Below are 22,271 nucleotides of genomic sequence, written 5' to 3'. Positions count from 1 at the left end.
ACAATGGCAGCTTAGCTACAAAATTCTAGCAATGAGCCAACAAATAGGGATCAAGAAACAATCCACTCAGGCACCAATAATTCTAGCAATTATTGTTCATTGCATTAATACAAAGTTAATGCTTGCCCATCAGCTTACCATGTTCTTTATCTGTCTCAAAATAAATCTAACTTCTAGACTCTAGAGATGTTATGAATCAAACTATGCCTATGATCCTAGATAAGTACATTATGAAAATATTTCTCAGGTCCAGTTTATAAGGCTATGTTTAGAAGACTTTAGCTCACTTATGAAATGGCACGACGGATAGTAGTAGTAGTAGGTATGGCTGGCACACGATGAAGAAATGGTATGGCGGGCATTAGGTATGGCAGGCACACGAAGTTAATTAAACTTAAAAACATTTTAGCTCACTTATGAAGTGGCATGCGTGTAGTAGTTGGTATGGCTGGCACACAACGGAGAAGGAAGAAAGAGAGATCGGCAAAGTGACATAGAAGAAACAGAGGTCCGACGGAGGATAGTTGAAGAATAAAATTAGGAGAAACTCTATTTCGGCCCTCCAACTATGGCTGCACTTTATTTTTAACCCTCTAACTTTAAAACCAGACATGCACAGTTCCCTTAACTCTCAAAACCGTTTAAAATTGGCCCTCACGTCCATTCGACCGCGGTTTCCGCACAATAAACCCGCCACGGCCTCGCCTGTCAGGCCTTTTCCTCTCACAGTCAGGTTGGGACCACCTGTCATCCCCCTCCCTCCCTTCGTAGGCCCCGCCTGTCAGGCCTTTCCCCAACCTCCCTCTCGGCCACGGACCCCGCGCAGCACCCCCATCTTGAGGTCGAACTCCAGCAGGTTGTTCTCCATGTGGTGGCCTCCGACGACCACCGCCGGAGAGTCCGGCACCGCGTACGCCGCCGCGGTCCCCGCCCCCATCTCCACGAAGGCGAAGCACAGCGTCTGCGGGACGACCTCATGCATCGCGCTCAGGCTGGTGAACGTCCAGTTCTTCCCGTCGGCCAGCATCAGGTCGACGGCCACGGGCAGGGAGCCGGTCCACGTCCCCATCTGGTTCATCACGGTCAGGTTGAAGCAGCGCTCCAGCGGCTTGGGCGCCTGAGAAACGCGCGGGAGGCCGGCCGTGGCCGCGTCGAACGTCGCGAGCACCACGCGGTAGATGTCCAGGCGCAGCGCCGTGTAGGGCGTCACCGTGCTCAGCGCGACGCCGCCCTGGCCCTGGCTGGAGAGGGCGAGGGCGCCGTCCGGCAAGGCCACACGCGCGCCGTTCACGGCAATGCCCGCGACGTCCATGTAGTAGGCGCTGTTACTCGGGTTCCAGAGGAGGCGGGTGCGGCTCAGGTGGTCGGTCACCGTCTCGACGTCGTCGGCCGAGCCCGGGATGTGGACGGGCCCGCCGCCGAAGATGGCCACGTGCGGGAGGCAGAGCGCGAACTTGCTGGACACCTTGAGCCCCGCCGCGACCTGCGACAGCAGCGAGAGCGGCGACCGCGACAGCCCCGCCACGCCGGAGTACAGGTTTCCCCCCGGGCGCGGAACGACACCGGGTACAGCAAGCGCCGCCCGTCCGTGGCGTTCGCCGACAGCCACTCCCAGGTGAGCCCGCCGCTGCCGCACTTGCCGTTGACGGGGTTGTAGGGGTAGGCTGTGCAGTTGCAGCTGGGCTCCGGGGACCCCGGCCTGCCGCCGTCGACGTAGGGGCAGTTGGGCGGGTGGTTTCTGTTGGCGACGCGGCACGTGCCAGAGCTGCAGGGGATGGCGTGTTCTTTGACTTTCTCTTCTTGACCCATGCACGGCCACCACAGGAGCGGGCCGGCGAGGTCGAGGACGAGCGGGTTTGGGTCGTAGTTCCTGACGCTGATGAGGTAGAGGCCGGTGGAGCGGTCCTGGCTGACGCGTGCGACGACGGGCAGGGGCTTAGACCTCGCAACTGCACTCTGCATGGTGAGCGGCGATAGGAGCAGCAGCAGAGCTGCCACGACGGCCGCCATGGCGCTGGAGCTGCTGGAGGATGGCAGAGAGAGGCCGAGAGCGCTGCTACGAGTGGTGTGGTCGTCTGATGTCTGCCTGATGATAGGATGCAATTGCTACCGTGTGCAGATTAAACAAATGAAGCTGGAGAAAGGTGCTCGCATTCTTCTTCAGGCGGCCGCGACAGGACGACGGGGGGGGGGGGGGGGGGGGGAGCAGCCAAGGACGTGGCCATGGCGACTGGAGTTGCAGAGGCGGCGGCCGCACGTGCACTTGCACAGCTTGGCTATAGCGGAGGCGGCCTTGGCATCGGCGGCGAGCCGGCGAACGCGAACAGCGTGCGGAGGGGGGGGGGGGGGGGGGGGGGAGCAGGCCAAGGACGTGGCCATGGCGACTGGAGTTGCAGAGGCGGCGGCCGCACGTGCACTTGCACAGCTTGGCTATAGCGGAGGCGGCCTTGGCATCGGCGGCGAGCCGGCGAACGCGAACAGCGTGCGGAGATCGGACGTACGCCGCTGCGGGAGGTGAGCGCGCAGCCGTACAGCACGGGGGAGCAGCAAGCAGGGCACCGCGGCGGCACAGACAAGTGGCGAGCGGGGTGTCGGCGCCGCACGGGCGAGCAGCGAGCAGGGCACCGCGGCGGCGCAGGCGAGCAGGACGCGGGGCCCGCGCGGGCGAGCAGTGAGCCATGGCACGAGCAGCAGGAGCGAGTAGCAGCAGCAGCCATGGCTAGTGCTGCCTGTGCTGGCCGCCGTGGTGGCAACGACGTGTGGCGGGAGGTTGGGGAAAGGCCTAACAGACGAGGCCCACGAAGAGAGGGAGGGGGATGACAGGTGGTCCCAACCTGGCGGTAAGAGGGAAAGGACTGACAGGTGGAGTCGTGGCGGGTTTACTGTGCAGAAACCGCGGTCGAATGAGCGCGAGAACCAATTTTAAACGATTTTGAGAGTTAAGGGGCTACGCATGTCTTATTTTGAAGTTAGAGGGCTAGAAACAAACTGTAGCCAAAAATAGACTTTTTCCAAAAAAATTAAGTACTGACATATGGGGTCCATAAGTTAAGCTGTATATTAGGAGCATTGGAGCAGCCCCATTAGAAGTTTATTGCGAGACATACTAGGGGACTGCTGGAGTCCCAAAACCAAACAAAATCTTAGTCCTAACAAATTCTGATGTCGAATGCTAATTCAACATTTATTTCACGTAGGGATAAGGTACATATGCCTACAAAGACATTATTCAAGTTCAAAATTTAATGAACCACTCAATTGTTTACTAGTATCCGCATTATACACCCTAAAATTACAGCAGGGGGCCGGAACTACAGTGAAACAACTTTCTGCCTTCCTGACCCACTGCAAAACCAGAACAAGTTCACTCGTGCTCTTCCTAACCATAACTCGGTCTGTCTAAACATTTGGGCTTACACCTGGCAGAACGCAGAGTCGCACACATCCAATATACATTCATCAACCATAGCTCCAGGTCCAAAAGGAAGTTTCAAGAAATAATGGTCGACTTAGATCAGACATGATCAAACAAGGCCAAGCAATATCCTTCTATGTATGTACTTGAACAAAAACATGTAGCATGCACATATTGTGTTGGATGTGTTGGTATCATATCATCAACCAAGGACCTTCTTGACTTCCTGAACAAACTTCGCTCTCTGAGAGGGATCCATCTGAATCAGCATCCAAAGAAGGAATACGTGAGAAGGCAATGGGTATGTATTAGAATCATGAATTGATAAGATGCCATGTATATATGCAATTAGGTGTCCAGCAGCATGCAATTGAAATAGGAGCTCTTAAAAAGTGAGATGCAACAGATACAATCAGTCACAGGTTAATTGCAAATAAAAAATAAGGTGAAACTGTAAGCAAATTTACCTTATCTAATAGTGTAGAAAGACCCTGTGAGAATGCTTGTAGATCAGAACTGGAGTCAGCAAGCTCAGAGAGTGACTCAGACACTTTTTGAGCCCTTAGCTCTTGGATATATCCCTTGTAGTTTTCAGGACTGTCCTTCCAGGCAACAAAAGCATCATCGTCATCCCATCCAGTGCTTCCTGTTGTGGCCAGAGAAGCCAGGTACCATTCCTTGATGAGCTCCATTGCTGATTGGTGAGTAAAGTTGTCACCAACTATTTGTCTTATTTCTTTTGCAAGAACATCTTCGGAGATCCTCCTCCGTAGCCTTTTATAGAAGAAAGAGCGTGATTCTTCCCAGTCTACAACTTTCTTAATCACGCCTTTAGCTGCCATTCTTAGGGAAGTATCATGCAATTCAGCAAACCGTATTGCAATCTGGGTATATAAAGGCAGCAACTGTTTCGTACGTGCTTCTATACTCTTCTGAAGGGATTCTATGTCTGGTAGACTTCCATTTCCATGCTTTACATCTTGGAGTTTTGCTTTCAGATTTATCAACTCCGGGTCAAGCCTACCCATACAGTCTTGGAGTTCCTCTGACCTGAACTTGATTTCAATTAACCCTTGAGGTTCGAGAACATTACCTTTGGCAGTCCTCTCAGCATAACACTCGATGCGGTCTGGATTTATTTTGCTATCGACCACAACCCAAGCTCCTCCACGAAGCTCTCCAGCCATAGGAATGTAGACAAACGCAGGCTGATTATATGTCCTAAGGTTCTCGACAATTGTTGACCCAGCCTGAAGAATTCCTTCAAAGAGATCTCTCTGTCCACCAGAGAAGCCTCTCCAGTTAGCCAGGATAAACAGAGGCAATCCTTCACGGTTGAAGTCTAATAATGCCTGAGCTGTCTTGGTTGCAGAATCTGGGAACCACACTTGTCCAGCCCGAGGAACAGATCGCTCATGGGAATCAAGCTGACCTGGATCAGCAGGGACGAGCTGCATCATGGTCTGTGTCTCCACAGCAATGACACCCACAGGAATTCCTCCAAGCTTTGCTCTGCCAGTAACCACTGTTTTTGCCCATCCTTCAAATGTCTCCACAAAGCTGTCTTTGTCAAACATACCACCCAACCATTTCCCTTGGCTGTCATCTACACCACGGATGGCTGCACGTGGATCGCATGTGTTCTCAGGGATGTATGCAACAGGTCTGTCTGGAGGGTCCAAAGGTTTGGTAATAGGAAGAGGTCCACCAATGTTTGCAGGAACATAGCTGAGCCACCTCAATATATTGGAAACACCTTCAAGGTCATCTGGAACAGTCAGGTGGACAACACCATTGGTCGCCATGATCTTAGGACCACCAAGCTGCATGTGGGAGCTGTACACTTCCCGCCCAAGGAGCTTGTTCAGGGCAGAAAACCCTGTTAAAATAATAGGCTGGTCAAGACGCTGTATGCACCGTATACCAAGTCGAGCAAGATAAGCTCCTATTCCTACAGTCCGTCCAGTCACAAATGTAAGTGTAAATGTCTCCTCATATGCCCTAGAATAAGCACTGGCGATAGCAGCACTTCCATGTATGTTCTCAACACCAAGCCCATCCTCCTTGCCCACAACAGAGTCAATAATCCACCTAATTTCACCGCTATCTAGCTGCAGCTTATGTGCTATAACAGAAGAGCTAATACGAGCATAGTCTTCTTCAGTCAGATAGATGTACTGAAACCCTCGTTCAGGGCTGCCTTCGTCAGACCACCCAACACGGAAGCAAGATTTTACTTCATCAGCTATGCCAATCCTAGCACCAGAGTTTGCTGCCAAGTATATAAGGGGAAGTTTCCTTTCGCAAGACAGGTTGGTGACAGCTTCAAAAAATGCATCTTCCCTTGGGCCGAATGATCCAGCTCTGAAAGTAATATCATTTGCTACAACAATAATCTGCCTGCCATTGGGAAATTCAGGTGTTGACATCTCCAAGATCCAAGCGACCATACCAATGTCATTGAGCCCAGCAGGACGTTCCATGGGACTTATAGGAGTGCCCCAGGACCCATGTTTTTCAGCAAACACCAGCTCAGTTGCCTTCACGTAGGATTTACTATTTTCACTGCCTTCAGAAACACTAGAGCCGTTGGACTGCCATGACTTCTGCAGTGCAGTTTCAAATGCCTACATTTTTTTCGTCATTATCAGCTTAGGTTCAAAATAACTACAGATGTGTATTCACTGAAGGGGTGGGCGGTCAACTCACCAGCGGAAAATCGTAGCAATATGTTGTTCTGTTGTTCCTAGCAGAGCAGCGCTTTAGATCAATCACACTTAAAGGTTGATATGGATTATTCAGTGCAACACCATGCAACGGACCAGGACCAGCTGCCGAAGTGGTTGAATGGTATACTAACTTCTGCGATTCTGTATCTTCCACTTCTCGGTAGATCTAAAACCATTAGAAGTACTATGTGCTTCAGAACATAATGACATGGATGGCAGTTCGGAATATAAGAACCACACATTGACTTATATTTTCATGTGTGTGATATACAGAATACTAAAACAGTAGGGACAACTTACATCAATGGTGCAGGTGTGACTAGTAACATTTGTAGTTACAACTCTCCAGGTACCACTTGCAGGCCCATCACAATCCAACTTGAGTTTCACCTCCCACTGGCATACGGACAGATGATGCATCCTTGCACCAACAAGGTCATGTATCTTCAAAGCCATTGATTTTAAAAGTGAACAAGCAGTAGCTTCATCTTGGCCAACATCAACAATTGTACTCCTGAGTAATATGAAAAGCTTGTTAAGGAGACCGATATAATAGTCAACGCATAAACATTTCCTGAATAGGATTATGTGCACACTTACCCTGAAAATGGAATGAGATCAAGAAGCTTTTGCTCTTTCAGTATGCACAAATACATGTGAGAATGACCTGTCCTAATCGCATGAAGCTCTAATTCTTCTATAGCAGTCATCAATGATCTTAAGATGCTATTCGATGTGAATGACAGAGAATCTTCGGGACCTCCTACTTCAGTATCGCTGACCTGAGCCGATGTAAACTTGTTGCCTGCATTGGGTTGCCTGACAATAGTTCGGAAAAATACCCTATGCATCATTTTGGGGTTTTCAGTATTTCTTAGTGTGTAGATATGCCATTGACGATCACGTGACGGAGTATACTTCATTTCATTGTATCCTTTCACTTTCAACTTATCCTGTATTCATAATAGGCAAAATAAGTATAGTGAAGAAAATAAGCAAAGCATAATAACAGAATGTAGCAAACAAGCATGCAGTTATTTTGATAAACAGACCAATTCAAGCAGTGCAGAGAGGGGAGGCTCCACATGCCGGAGAATTTGCTCTTCTTCATAACAACTCTTTTCATCCAACCAGAGGAATGTGTGGCGCATTGGCATGCGAGCTTCATCTCTTTGAACAATGCAACTTATAACCTTCAAACCAGCAGCTCGGAGATCACTTGCAACACTAGTATCCTTCAGTATCTTGGTAAGCTTTTCCATCCTATGTTGAGCTTGATCATCACTGCTGAAACAAATGGACTCAATTTAAAAAAGAGTTACACAGCTTAAACAAAAACTCCTTTCGACCTAATATTGCACATGAACAAACCTTATTCCACTCATATTACTTTCATTTTCAGCACTCAATAATGCAATGTGCATCGTGTTGCCCTCATAGCTGTTGTACTGTGCTGAATCCTTTAATGCAGCCACAATGGCTGTTGATGCAGATTCAAGTGATTTGAGGACAACCATGGCACCCCATCTCTTCCCACCAAGAATAGCCCCATGCCCATTTCTAGTATCAACATGCCCTTCAGAAAATTCCCAAAAAGCAATAGCACCAGATTCCTTGAATTTCATTTGGATGCTATCCTTCACAAGATGAGGCTGAAAAAAATATATATTGGCAAGTTAGCCAGCACGTTGTGCATTAACAAGTTGGGAGATCACAATTTTTCACACCCAGTTAATTCAGTCAATCATCAGCATCTCATTTCTCAATATTTCTTCATGTGAAATGAAGAGATGAGCATTCCATGTCATTAGGGCATCTAACATATCAGATATGCTTAGTGGGACTATGAAAAACATAAAGTTAGTTGATATAATACCTGGTACAATCTTGATATGTATGTCTCAATCACTTTCTGCTGAACAGTTGGATCACTGTAATCAAACAAAGAAATAAGAGCATCTTCAACAGGCAATGGGGCAGAGACTAAATCTTCCATGCTATCCTTAATAGTCATGTCTCCCTTATGCATCCCCAGATCTGAAAGGCTTCTTGCAATGCTTGCACGGAGTTCACTTAGTTTGGTTTGTTCAAGAAGTTCACTTGCTTTAAGGGCCAACTGTGTTTATTAAGATGCATGGAGTTCATTAGGTAAAACATCAAAATAAATTATAAGTGGAATGTCTAGGTTATTTCTAATCACTGCACCTTATAATATCTTTTATGATTGAGGGAAGAAAAGCGAACCAACAGATCCCTGTAAGCAACAGGATTTGGATAAACCAGCTTTTCCATAAGTGCTGTTACAAGCTTAGCTTTGTTTCTCACACCCTGTGAATAAAATCACACTATCAATAACAAAGATGGTTTCACTAATCATTTGCATAAAAGTCATCAGCCATAAAGAAATTTACCTGGTGAGACAACACAATGTCTACAACCTTCTGCAGGTCTTTACTGTGCTGATGACGCAAGGTTTCAATCACGTCAGACTGCCATGACATAATTAGAGAAAAAAAACAAGTCAGATTGTTCGAGTAAATTCCAGCTAGTCATGCAAAAAGTTTCTCCTAACTAAGAGAATGGAAAGGAGTGAACAGTTTGTGTGCTTTTTCTAATACTGATCTGTTCAGTCTTGTCATGTACAATAACCTGAATGCCATCACTGAAAAGTTCCTCCACCGTAAGATACTCCTCGAAAAGAGACTTGGCAATAAAATGTGCATGACTTTCTCTCCCACCCTCATATGACTTCAGTAGGTTCATAAGAGGCTCAACAAGCCTCTCATTTGTAGCCTTTTCCTTCTCTGAACCATATGCAAGATTTTCCTACAGAGAAAAAACTAGTTAAGACAATAGCAAACAGTTCAAGAGATACCACAAAAGAAACATAACCGACCTCAATGATGTCTCTTAGCAACTTGGATGGTAAGTCCACGTTTTTCCCACAGTAAAAATTCAACTTGTATTCCTTGTATTTATCCTCTAACTGCATGCATAAAAGATAAAAACATCAGAGCTAGAATAAAAAAGGATTATGTAAGGACATACCAGAAGAACTACAATCACAGAATCAAAACAAACTTACTGAAAGATTCACCTTCTGGTAAAATGCTAGAGTGAAAATTTTTGAGTTTTCAATTTAACAATCAATACAATTTCAAATTTTACAAAACAAACTGCAGCAAACTACAGGGTTTACTGAGTAAACCTGCTACCGTGATCCAGACCATAACCAAACCAAACTAATCACGTTCACGTCTGCCTTCAAATCCCCAATCCACCCCACCCCACTCGTTCCCCCTCCAAAACCAGTCCACGCCAAACTGTAGTGTTCTTAAATCCAAACAAGGCCAATCCACAGCCTAAAACCGGGATTCGAAACCGACTTCAAACTGTCATCGTGGAATGGTTCAGACAGAGATCACATCACGTCAACGTAGGACAAGTCGCAGAAACCGCCACCGCCGGCGAACTCGTTCTCTAGCTCGTCCACCAACTTGGACCCTCTGACGTCGAACCGCTGGATCCTGGCCCCTTGCCTGAGCACCTCCTCGTCCTTGTCATCGAAGCCGACGCAGCTCCGGGCACTGAACTGATGAACTCCCGCAGGTCACTGAAGGCGGAGAGGATGGCGAGCAGGTAGGAGAGACCGGAGCCTGGGCAGAGAGCGCACAAGCGCCGCGGCGTCCTCGAGCTTGATAGCCCCGGAGGTCTTGAGGCTGGCAAAGCCCAAGCAGTGCAGCGCGAGCCTCTCCTCCGTCCGGCCATGCGCCGCCATTTACGCCGCTGCTGGCAGCTCCGGCGACCGCGAGGTCCCGGGCGTGGCCAAGCCGAGCGCGGACGTCCGTGCGCGTCCTCCCACATGTGCGCGCGTGCGACATGCGCTGCTGCGCGGTGCGGAGCGAGCAGCCAGCTGAGTGCTGTGCGTGCTCTGGTTCGTTCCTAGCTTGTCGACATCAGCATGACATCATGCTACGCTTTATGGCCGTTTTCCTATAGAAAAACAAATCTAGTAATACAATAGGAATACTAGTGGACACGGATGGGGCTGCAGCTGGACCGTGGTGTGATGCTGGGTTAGAACCACGGCTTCAGCCCGTTAGCAGGCCAAAACACTCAGTCCAAAACCAAACCAAACCAAACTACTCCCTCCGTCCCATAAAAAGAGTCATTCTAGGGTTCAAATTTTGTCCCATAAACAGTGTCGCTGCACTACTTTACAACTCCTACGCATAGGTACCGTACGAAGAGACAGCAGCTGTCTGTGTTCACTTACCACTCACCCAACACCCCATCCTTGTCCTTTGGCTCCTGCCATCCAATGGGTTTTGTGTGTTGTCTGATGGCCTGCTGCTGCTTGTACCCTACTAGTAGGGGTATACAGGTCCTTCAGCCATCTCCTTGGTAGAAGCGCTTCTCTCCCAAATGACTCAATTTATGAGACAGAGGGAGTAAACTACTCTAAGTAATAACTCAGACCGAACCAGCCCATCAGCTTGCTCAGCCCGTTTTCACCCCAATCGAATTGGCCCAACAAGGAAACCAAACCATGGAAACTGGTTCCGTCCCAAACCATTGTCAGGTTTATTTATGAGCATAACACGGTGCAAACTAATGTTATAAAATATCACAGTTTCTCTGATGGCCTTTTCTGCCATCAACATAAGCCAATATGTAAAATTAAGATAATATATCTACTAAAATGAATCATCTTGGCTATATCTTGCCAACCGTCTCATACCTCACTCTTGAGATTTCTTGGAAGCCTCGTTGCTAGAACAGACATAAGCTCATCCCACTGTAGGAAAGGAAGCTCAGGGTTGTCCAGGCAGCATACCAAATCTTGAACGACCTGAAAAGAAGAAAAGCTTAACATGAATCAGTTGATAATGGATAACTAAGTGCTAAGGAGTTAATGAGATAGACACCAAAGTGCAATAACTTCAAATCAAAGAAGTACATTGGAAATTGTCAAACTAGAAGATAAAGCATACACTATTGTAGAACATTTGGAACCAAAAGTTATCAGAACAGGGAAAAAAAGGCACCCAGTCTAACCCATAACTCATATAAACATACCCAAAACATATTTTAATTAAGTAAAGGAAACACAAGAAAAACAAAGAAAATAAACGGAATGTGGTCACAATAAGATGGAATGTTTACTTCATTGATATTGTGCTCATATCCTGCAAGGACCATTCGAGCAGCATTCAAACTTGCAGCATATCTTTTGTGTACTTGACTAGAGGCAGCAACAGGGAGCTTCCATTTGTGGAAATATTCCATCAAATGGTTCAGCCCTTTTCACAGCAGAAGGGTCATCAAGATCCAGCCTTGCTATAAGATCACCAGCCTAAAACAAATGTAATTTGACAAATGTCACATGAAATATTATGTGATGAAAGAACAATGCAAGGAATAGACATGTAAGAACATAACCTGCAACGCCTGGCCCTCGGACATCATACAATGAACGACACCAGAAGCAGGTGACAAGAGAGGCATGCACATCTTCATAACCTCAACTTCGGCGTATGGTACATCCGCATCAACATGAGCACCATCAGCAATCAAGAAACGAAGAAGTTTGCAGGGTGTCTCAGCTAATAACTTTGATGGATCATGGTCATTCTGCAAGGAAACAAGGATTAGTCACAATTTTCTTATGTGATGTCTCCTGCAGAAGCAAACAACAGAACCCATCTTTTAAAGATAAGGTAGTGGAGTGAAATGCAACAATAAATGATACAGATAAATCTGGCAGAAGTTGCCCAATCAGACACCAAGAATACAAAGGAGGAAGGGAGTATTTACCTGCAACAAGCACGTCTTTCCATCAATCTGAAGCCGTGTACCACCAGCTTCTTCTTCTGCATAAATTACATGGCTGTTTCCATCCAACTGGAGCCATTGCAGTTCAACAATCAGAACCACCATGAAATTGAAACCATTTATCCAATTAATTAATAATAAAGTATAAAAGAAAGCACAAGTTACCTGCATTAAGAGGCCACCATCACATAAAGATTGTACATTCGCTTCAACTATTGAATCATTCATTCGCAACCTGTAGCTACCATGTCCAGTCCTTACAGTTTCAATCTACAACACAATGCAGACGAAACTCAGAATGATGTCTAACTTTATTGTTACAACTAAAATAAATTCCCTTATGGAATGTCAAACTTACTGTGTATTTGCTCCCTTCTATATTCAAACTAGCTGTAGAATTGACAAGGGATATATGCTGCATATAAATATTATTCGTCAACCATTTTTCACCTTAAAAATATCCAGAGTTAATCCCACAAAACATACCTTTGGTGGAATCTGGCCCTTGGTGAGATAACTAACATATTCAGAAACAGCGGCTGCATTGGTGGTTACTGTTTTCTGTAGCATGTGACAATTATTTAAATTAGACCTTACATTGGTATGTTTTTCACAGTAGCTTGACAAAAGATGTTAGCATGATTTCTTTATCTTACATATAAAGCACCTCCAACCACTGAAATATACCATGGGGGCCTCTCAGCTTGAACACGCATAGCTATTCTGGTATCCAGCCAACCAGTATGAATCTTGTTTTCTCTGAAGTCTGAAGCCTGGAATAATGGGGAAATAGCACCACAGGTTTAGCCATAATGGAAAATCAAACATAATGATACGAATCAGCATAATGAAAATGGGGATTCAAAAGGTGGTTAATATTTCTTACGTTTAAGAGGTCAACAGTGTAATCAACATTTGAATGAATTTCTCCACGAATTTGAATCTCTTTTAATGCAAGAGCCATGTTTGTTATTGCTGCTGATCTAGAGAGTCCATATGCAAAAACATGTCCTGTAACGGAAAGATCAATATTTAGAAAATGAGGACCAATACAAATTACAAAGAAGAATATTCTTGATTTACACATACCAAACTGAGAATCAGCAAATTCATGAATGCCTCCACCAGACTGAAAGCAGATAAAAAGGGGAGTCAGTGCAAATATTTGCTCTGCTAAATGAGACAATGAATGGTTAAAATACAAAGAGTCCCATCTTGTCTGCACAATGAAGAATAATGTGACAGTGTAACAAAGTTAACAAGTTACCTTTACTGAGAAGTAGGCCCAAACATTAGGCTTGGCTTTAAAAGTTATCTCCTGAAAGATAAAAAATCAAGACCTGGTCACTTAACCAAACTTAATCTGTTTGAACTATATATAATACATCTGTCATCTCGAAATCTTACCTTCACTTTCCCGCCAGTAGGTTTGAAACCATCATCTGGGTCCTCACTAGTAATTCTAACTGCTACACAATGGCCCTTTGGCCATTGAGAATCTACTTCATCAAAATTAAATGGTGTAGCAAGAGCTGCTGTTTTCCTCCAAATGTCATACCCTCCTCCATAGTCCATTCCATAGAAACGTCTGATTTCTACATAAGTAGACGGCTTAGAGAATAAACTAATAAGGAACTAAATAAGTTGGTAAATTGGTAATTACCTGGAATCTGCCAAAGAGGTATGCCCATTCCAACAGCAACTTGAGCTGCAGGCAGATTTACTTCAGCTATCCACTCGGTGACTGGATGCTCGACCTGCATGGAGATAATTTAAAATTGTAAAGGATTCCCCGACAGGTTAATTAGTCAATGATGTTTCAAGTAGCAAACCTGTAGTCGGGGATTAAGCTCCAAAAAATAGTATTCTCCAGTTTCCATGCTGTAAAGATACTCAACAGTAGCAGCACCAACATAACCCACAGCCTTAGCAAGCCTCCTTGCTGCCTGCTCAAGTGCTTTAACTGTCTCACGAGGAGCAACAGTAACTGGCCCTTCTTCAATAATCTGTTGTAGAAAAATGCGAATGGAACTACAATTGAGAAATAGATCGCATAACAAAATGTGTGGTTCTACAATTTGGTGTTTATGGCTGAGTGGGTGGGGGCCAGACCTTCTGGTGTCGCCGTTGCACACTGCAATCACGACTGTGAAGTGCTGCTACATTGCCATATTGATCACAAAGCAACTGAACTTCAAGATGCCGACTCTACAATAGAGAAAGATTTAAAATCAAATATAATGTATGACTACAGATAACAGAGCACAATTCCAGGCTTCCATCTTGAAAATAAAGGTGTAAAGAATGAAACATGTTTTGGCTGTTTGACACACACAGTTCAATAATAGTGAGAATATTGAAAACTTATACAATTTAGTCCAAAAAGTAATTTTAGAAAAAGGGTAAAACATCTTCTCCACATAAGTGTTGAGAAACAAGATGTGTTGTTTCTCTCCAGCCATTATCACAACCTTTCCATGATGCCGACTGTAAGTTGACAAAAATGGTCCATGTATAACATGCCACTCAATACTAAGAAAAGCTTAGTCCTGTTCCTGGAAATGCAATTTGTATGCAAAAACAGCGATTTCTAAATTCTAAAAATAGAATGGTATCCGCTCAACCGTTATCTCTTTCAAGAGTTCCCATCAATTAACCTTTCATAATGTTGTCAAAAAAACCTTTCATAAATATGTTAATCTCCAAATATGATGATCATCAGTGCATTTGTCAATAATGCATCAGATGAAGCTTCCAGAAAATACAAGGATAACTTTGAAAGAACAAAAAGGGATGGAATATAAATTTCAGAAATTAAAAAACTAACCTGGGCTGCAAGCCTCATGATAAATATTGGAGAGCCAGGAACTTCACCTTGTACTTGCTTAAACAGTGCTCTAACCTCATCATCATTATGAACCTGCCAGGGAAATGATTAAAATCATAGGGGGGGGTAGCTCCGTACACCATACTCCACAATGTGCACAGTTCTTCACAGATAGTTTAGTCACATAAATAAAACACACCTTTCTTATTCCTTTACCACCACCTCCCCAGGATGCCTTAATCATGGCAGGATAACCAATCACTTGACAACTTGCAACTGCTTCCTCTGTGGTAGTAACACAAGCTTTTCTATACATCTCCTCAGGTATAGCCTCTAAGCAGCACTCTAATGGAACTTCAACCTAAATGTAGTGTCATTAGAATATGAAAGATGGAGCAATGAGACTGGCAGCTAGTAATCAAAGAGAGAGCGAGACTCACATGTGATCCACTCCAAGCAAGAGTTGGGACCCCGGCTGCTTGAGCAATGAGAGCTGAGCCGACCTTATCTCCCAATGCATTCATTGATGATGCAGGTGGCCCAAGAAAAACAATTCCTTTTGCGGTCAATGCATCCGGCAGTTCAGGATTCTCAGAAGCATGACCCCAACCAGGCCAAACAGCAGAAACACCTACTCTTTCTGCTATCTGCAATAATTCATAGTTAATGGTGACAATTAGACTTCCACAACAGCAGAGGAGAAATATAAACTTCTCTACTTAAATATGACAATGATTATAGAAGAAATAAAGGAAACAGCCGATCAGTAGTAAACTAACAGATTAGCAGTGCTAACCTCCACTATGAGTTGAACGTTGGCGTAGTTATTATTGTTTGTTCCACCAGGCACCTCTACAAATTGATCAGCAATTCTAATGTGTTCTGCATTTATCCTCATGTCTTCCGGAGTTGACATAGCTATGAGCTGAATTGCCTTCTCAGATCCAAAAGTATCATTAGCCCATGTCCGGACACTCCTCATGAACTTTGCTGCTGCCATTCCATTGTTGGCCACTAATATACTGTGAATTGGTGTTTTGCCACCTAGTGCCGCACAAAATTCAACAACCTTGGACACTGAGGCATGTCTTCCATTGTGTGTTTCATTGATAATCCCATTCATTTGATAGGAATCTGTTGGACCCCTAGGATCCTCAGATCCACTGGAAAAATACAAAAGGAAAGGATTACCATTTTGTTCACAATACTAACAATATGCATGGTTGTCATTAAATCAAAAAAGTTCAAAATGAGCTTTGCGTCTATCATATGTCCAATTTAGGTCAAACATTTAATTTTTTTCAAAAAAAAGGCAGGCATTTACAGCAACAGAAATCAGAAAATTTGTATGCAGACATGATTTCATAATAAGTGACCATTGTCCAGCAATACTGCAACTAATTCTTCCACATGACCTATAACCACATCATATAAGTGAGCAAAGTATTCATCATGCTCTAAATAGCAGGTACAGAAGCAGGCCCCTGGCTGTGTTGCAACAGTTATATCACATATTTTGCAGCATTTACTATGAAATATTGAGTACACAGCACTAGGACATTAAGACAGCATTTCACTATTAGGGAAACTAGTATAAATAAGCTGCAGAATATTTTCTTTTTCCAAAACAAACATATAATACGCAAAATACTATAGCGCTTACTGTGAAATATCCACTTCCGAAGCTGCCTCACTTGGGAGGTCAATAATGCCAGCAAGACCTACATGCAGACAAACATTTGAAACTGAGCAGCGAGCACATCTACATTGATACCTAGAATTTGGCATCAAACATTACGATGTTAAAACAAATGAACAATGCCAGCCAACAAAGAACTCCTTCATATCTATTTTGAAACAAAATTTTAGCTTGTATCGAAAGATATTCACAGTACCTTGACGAACAGACTGGCTGTGCTTTTTGACATCTGATACCCCATCTCCACCATCACGGAGTGAACGGGTACGGCTTTTCCTTCGGTTTGAGGGCCTCGACAATGCAGATGATGGGAATGTAGTCCCAGCTGGACTTCTCTGGCGATTAGGGAGTAGTGGCAGGGCCTTTGAGGCAGCTGCAGCTAATCCAAGCTGCGACATTGTCGTTCCGTGGCCCAGACAGCACAATTAAAGATCTTCTCAAAAGCACAGTGCCATAAAAAGAGAGGAAAACTCCTGGAAAATCTGACAGAGGCAAATAACACCATCAGAGCTCTAGAAGAATACTCTTAGGAAGTTTTAAATATCAAAGAAATGAAAAGCAGCATCATGGTTTATAGGCCACTCGCTAGAAAAAATATTTGTGGCGTTTCCAATTTTCCTCTCATTTTGAAGGAACCTACCATGTTGAGATCTTATCAAGTTTACTGGCCACCTTTCATGAAGATTACAGAAAACTATTTACTAGTAAACTATGTCCAAACGTACAAAGGTCTCTGCTGCTAAAACTTGCCAGCACCTTTTTTCTACAATTCTACTATGTTTCTGCTGTTTAGTTTTGTTTACTTTTTTATCATACGAAGCCCAACTGTAGTGCAAAATCTTTTCAATGGAGATGGTTGTATAGGAGGGGGCAGCCTGAGCAGGGGGTAATAATCAATATACAACAAGCTCCCCAAATGGCAACAGGTTGTTTTTACCCATTCTATGAATCACCAAATTGATCTTTTCTTTTTTATCAGGGGGGTGATAAGGTTTCATGTGGCTTGTGCAAGTAAGATCAGGATAAAATTTCAGTGGCTCGGACAGTAAGAAAATTGTTGGTTTGAAATATTCGTTCTGAAGAAAGTAAATCAAATTTTCTTCGTACTAAATGATCACTCCCTTTCATAAACGTTTTTTTTTTCTCAAAAGTTGCAGTTAAAACCACCTTTTTTGTGCACAACATACTAAGAATGCAAACATTATTTTTCAGATTTTATATGTACCACACAAAAGTAGGTCATCAGCTACATGCAGGTATTAGATAACCAGGGGAAGTGAAAAGATGCAGAACCACCAACCATATGTTACAGTAACCCACTTGGTAGAATGACACATAAGCGAAAACTAACAGGGCACAAAGCCTAGTGCATTCCTTATGTATCCACAAAGGAACAGTGGGCTTAAACCTTAATTCATGAGGGTACCCAATGATAATACACCTTAATAAACCTTAAACCTTAAACCCAGTGACAGCAAAGACGCAGACCCGCCACCTACCATGTACCGACAGAACTGCACCACCTAGCAATCTAGCATGGGCATGGGCATGGGCATCCCTGAATAGACCACAGCCAGCAACGCTAGACACTAGTAGAGGCAGCCAGAGGCTACCCAATCCATCCTGCAACCCAACAACAGGCAACCTACATTTCGCCCGCGCCGCTGGCACAAACAATTCGTGTAACCCGAAACCATTCACCCGCCCCAGTAACCCTGCCATTGCCATTGCCCTACAGGCTCACGGAATTCCGCTCCGGGTGGCGCTGACGAACCCATCCCAAGCTTAAACCCTGTATGTGTGCATGTTACATCCAGGCGGAGCAACGAACCCGGCAACCCGGCAGCAACCAGGAGAGAGAGCAATGGCGGCGCGCGGTCTCACCGGCGGTGGCGCGTATCGGAGTGCCGCGCGCGGATCTGACGAGCTCCGCTGGGCCGCGACAGAGGGAGCGAGCGGCGCTGGCGAAGAGCCGGCGGAATAAATAGCAGGGGGCGAGCTGGTACCTCGGGAAGAAAGGCGGCGGGGCGGAGAAGGCGACGCGCGGGGGTTGGATCCTTGCGGCTGCGGGGCGGAGGTAGCAGAGGAGGAGGCGCCGGGCGGAGCAGAGACGGAGGCGGATATCCCGAGGGGTGGGGTGCTGAGGGCGACTGGGCGAGCCAGGAGGGGGTGTGCGGCCTATGGTAAATAATTTCGCGGCCCGCATCGGCATTGGGGACTCCGCCGCGGTGGAGCGCAGGCGCAGCAGCGGCACGTGACAGAGGGAGTGGGAGGGGTGATGGAGATAACGGTGGGGACAAGTGGAGGGCCCGGATGCCGCCGGGTGGATAGGGTGGGGGGGGGATCGGACGGGACGCGCGTGGTTTGATGACGGGGCCTGGACGCCTGGGTGGCTGGGTGGGGAGGGGATTTCCTTTCTTCCATTTCCGCTAGGGCCCAGGGCCCAGGGTTTTTGGTTCCTGGTCCTGAGGGGCTCTTCTGCTCTGCGCTCTTGGCCGTGTGTTTGGACGGTTTGACACTTTTGACGGCTCCGCTCCGGGGTAACACGAACTTAAGTTGCCAACCCATTTTATTAAGCTGTGTGGTTGAGCTGACCGCACCTGCCCTGATCGTGACCCTGTTTTTGGCCTCTCCCTTTCTGAGATTATTGTGCTGTCATTCTAGCCTGGACCTGTTTTTATGTATGCAACCAATCTATGCAGGTGGCGATTAATATAGTCGGTTTTGGAAGAGGCCCTATGGTAAAAACAAATTCAGGAGCTTTTAGCTCTTACCGCTTCACAAGTTGGCAATAATACAAAGTTGTCAAATCAGAAAAAAATAAATAATACAAAGTTATGTAGCAACAGCGTCCATGTACAACGGGTACCTTGACCTCGACTGACATTATACGAATCCTTCAATGCACTTGTTTATTTAGGCCTTGTTTAGATCGTCGTTAGGAATCAGTATTTGGCACTGTAGCACTTTCGTTTGTATTTGACAATTATTGTTCAATCATGGCCTAACAAAGCTTAAAAGATTCGTCTCGTAATTTACAATCAAACTGTGTAATTAGTTAATTTTTTTATCTATATTTAATACTCCGTGCATATGTCCAAAGATTTGATGTGATGGAGAGAGAGTGAAAAAACTTGAAATCTAAACAAGGCCTTATTATAATGTATGAAGCAACTTACTATTAATTCTGTTAGAATAGATACACTAGTTTAACTAGCAACAATAATAACCGTACTAAAATTAGCAGTTTATGTGACAAACCGAAATCCACAAAAAAAAAAAAAATAGTGCATCAGCATCAAACTGCCCCTTGTACAGATCGTGGCCCCTTAGGCCCTAGTATAGGCTGGTTTTGATATAGACACATATGGTGCTACTTTGGTCATCGAATAATGAGTGACAAAGTCAATTATGCACTGCTGAAGAATCTATGAGCATACATTGGTATTGAGTGACAAAGTCAATTATGCACTGCTGAAGAATCTATGAGCATACATTGGTATACAGCATATTCGCTTGTTGGTTTCAGCCAGTCCAAACCAGTCAGCCAACAGTGTTTTCCTCTCACAATAAACCAGCACCAGCCAGCCCAAACCAGCTCAGAAACCAACCAGCGAACAGACCGATAAATGGTATGTGCTGGTGTTGCATTTTGTCAACTTACGGCATGTTCGCTGCTTATAAACCGTACTTTTTCAGCCAACAAACAGTATTTTTCTCTCACAACAAATCAGCCAACAGTACTTTTAGTCATGGCTTATCATCCAAGCGAACGGGGTAGTAGTTGATGACTAGAATTTTAATTCAACAGTTGCTAACATTTCTGGTCCTGTTCGAACAAACATGTTCCTTTTTTTGTTACTAAGGTATTCACTGCTTAGGAGTGTTACCTCCTATGTGAAGTCGTGTTATTATCTTTGTTACTTCTCTTGGTGCCGAGTTTTGTCGGGTCGCAAATTATTTGCTATGTAATTAACTCTTTGTAAACTTTATTGGTGATCCTTCTAAGGCTTGTCTTGCAAAGATCGTGTTGGTTGTGATAAGTAGGATTATGTGCTGTAAATCTCCTTTCCTTTTTAATGAAAAACGTGCTTAGGTATTGTTGCGAAAAAAGAAAAAACAAACATGTTCTTTTTTTACTATTTGGGGTAAGACCAGTGGTGTGTTTCAACCCAGATTGCAAATCATGACATATTCAAGTCTTCTTTGTACTCACCTAATACCAAAAGTCGCCTCGGATCTGTGCTAGGGCCTTGTTTAGATGTTATCCAAATTCCAAGTTTTTTCACTCTCTCTCCGTCACATCAATTTTTAGTCGCTTGCATGGAGTATTAAATGTAGGTAAAAAAATAACTAATTGCACAGTTTAGTTCGAAATCACGAGATGAATCTTTTGAGCCTAGTTGGTCCACGATTGGACAATATTTGTCAAATAAGACGAAAGTGCTATTATTCATCGGGTTGAAATTTTTTCGCAATCTAAACGAGGCCTAGGTTGGCTAGTCCTGCGGTTTTGCCCACTCAATAAATGTTCGTACTGATTATAAGATGTCATCTTTTCTGCGAACACTTTGTCTCGAATAATATGATTAGGGCCTGGTTTAGATTGCAAATTTTTGCAATCTGAATACTGTAGCATATTTCGTTTGTATTTGACAAATTTTGTCCGATCATGGACTAACTAGGCTCAAAAGATTTGTCTCGTGATTTACAACCAAACTATACAATTAGTTATTTTTTTATCTATATTTAATGCTCCATGCATGCGTCCAAAAATTAATGTGATGGAGAGAGAGTGAAAAAACTTAGAATTTGGAGGTGATCTAAACAAGGCCTAGACCTTGTGAGCTCAGATCTTGATGAATACAAAGAGATGTACTATTAGTAGTAACCTTTAGGTACACTATAATTCAGACCTAGCAAACTATATGTCGATTTTTGTATTTGTAACACCTCCAGTGTTATAGGAGCCTTTTAGCGCTAAATATTTAATTATTAACTTGTTAATAATAAATTAGAGCGCGATTAGAGTAGACGGGAACTTAAAAATAGAATAACATAAAGTACATTATTAAATAGAGCGATATATATATATATATATATCTATAGCTTTTGGATTTAATTTAAATCCGAGCTTTGTCGAAATTTTTTTGCGCCCAGATGTTGCTAATTGTCTAAAGTAGTATACCGTAAGAGAGATATATATATAGGTATATATACACTCACGTATTTCATATTGATAAGCATGTTGCTATATTAATTAAAGTAGTGTACAAACTTATTTCTTTCCGAGTGTATCTCTATAGATAAGTATACGTCTAAACATACGATAGATATATGCATGTGTGTATGGATGTTAGTGATAAATAAATAATGACACATTTGTAATTACATAATAATTTATATATTTGGTAAAAGAAAAAGGAAGAAAATGGCGAAACACACGCACGCCACGCTACGTACTGCGCTGACCATATTTTGCGGTGCTCCGTCCGTCGTCTTGCTACCGCGGCCGGGCGAGGCCTGTGGCACCGCTGCCGTCCTGACCGCTAGACGACGGGGTGCGTTTCCCCCGCTCAAAATCAATCATCGGAGTTATTCGCGTCACGCCGCGTTGTCGGGTCCTGTCGCCGTGCCGCTGCTCCCTCTCCCTTGCGTCCTTTCTCTAAGAGCGCTTTAAAGAAGTTGGCCGGGCTACTGCTGTCGTGTACGGCGGTCTCTCCCTTTATTTTTTTGCAGCCGAGGAGAGGCACCCCCGTTCCTGCT

General features: G+C 44.5%; 1 protein-coding gene and 1 pseudogene across 1 annotated transcript; both read right to left on the bottom strand.

Moving 5' to 3' along the window:
- Positions 1-781: 781 nt before the first annotated feature.
- Positions 782-2,010, bottom strand: LOC136491660 (chitinase CLP-like; annotated as a pseudogene).
- Positions 2,011-3,168: 1,158 nt separating this feature from the next.
- Positions 3,169-18,710, bottom strand: LOC136494486 (acetyl-CoA carboxylase 2-like). Its single transcript, XM_066490651.1, is given in 35 exon segments — positions 3,169-3,674; positions 3,883-6,042; positions 6,125-6,310; positions 6,445-6,658; positions 6,745-7,097; positions 7,197-7,431; positions 7,516-7,796; positions 8,021-8,260; positions 8,350-8,472; positions 8,556-8,633; positions 8,794-8,970; positions 9,041-9,130; positions 10,886-10,996; positions 11,311-11,406; positions 11,408-11,500; positions 11,587-11,778; positions 11,962-12,048; positions 12,145-12,249; positions 12,338-12,394; positions 12,466-12,540; positions 12,636-12,752; positions 12,866-12,990; positions 13,069-13,108; positions 13,247-13,297; positions 13,387-13,574; positions 13,643-13,736; positions 13,812-13,985; positions 14,092-14,187; positions 14,807-14,899; positions 15,006-15,167; positions 15,247-15,453; positions 15,603-15,969; positions 16,470-16,527; positions 16,702-16,987; positions 18,512-18,710. Coding segments are annotated over 34 exon segments (6,984 nt in total). The 5' UTR covers positions 16,904-16,987; positions 18,512-18,710; the 3' UTR covers positions 3,169-3,617.
- Positions 18,711-22,271: the final 3,561 nt, after the last annotated feature.

This window comes from Miscanthus floridulus, chromosome 11, assembly GCF_019320115.1.
Source record: "Miscanthus floridulus cultivar M001 chromosome 11, ASM1932011v1, whole genome shotgun sequence".
NCBI lineage: Eukaryota > Viridiplantae > Streptophyta > Magnoliopsida > Poales > Poaceae > Miscanthus > Miscanthus floridulus.
This window is presented reverse-complemented; position numbering and strand designations above follow the sequence as displayed.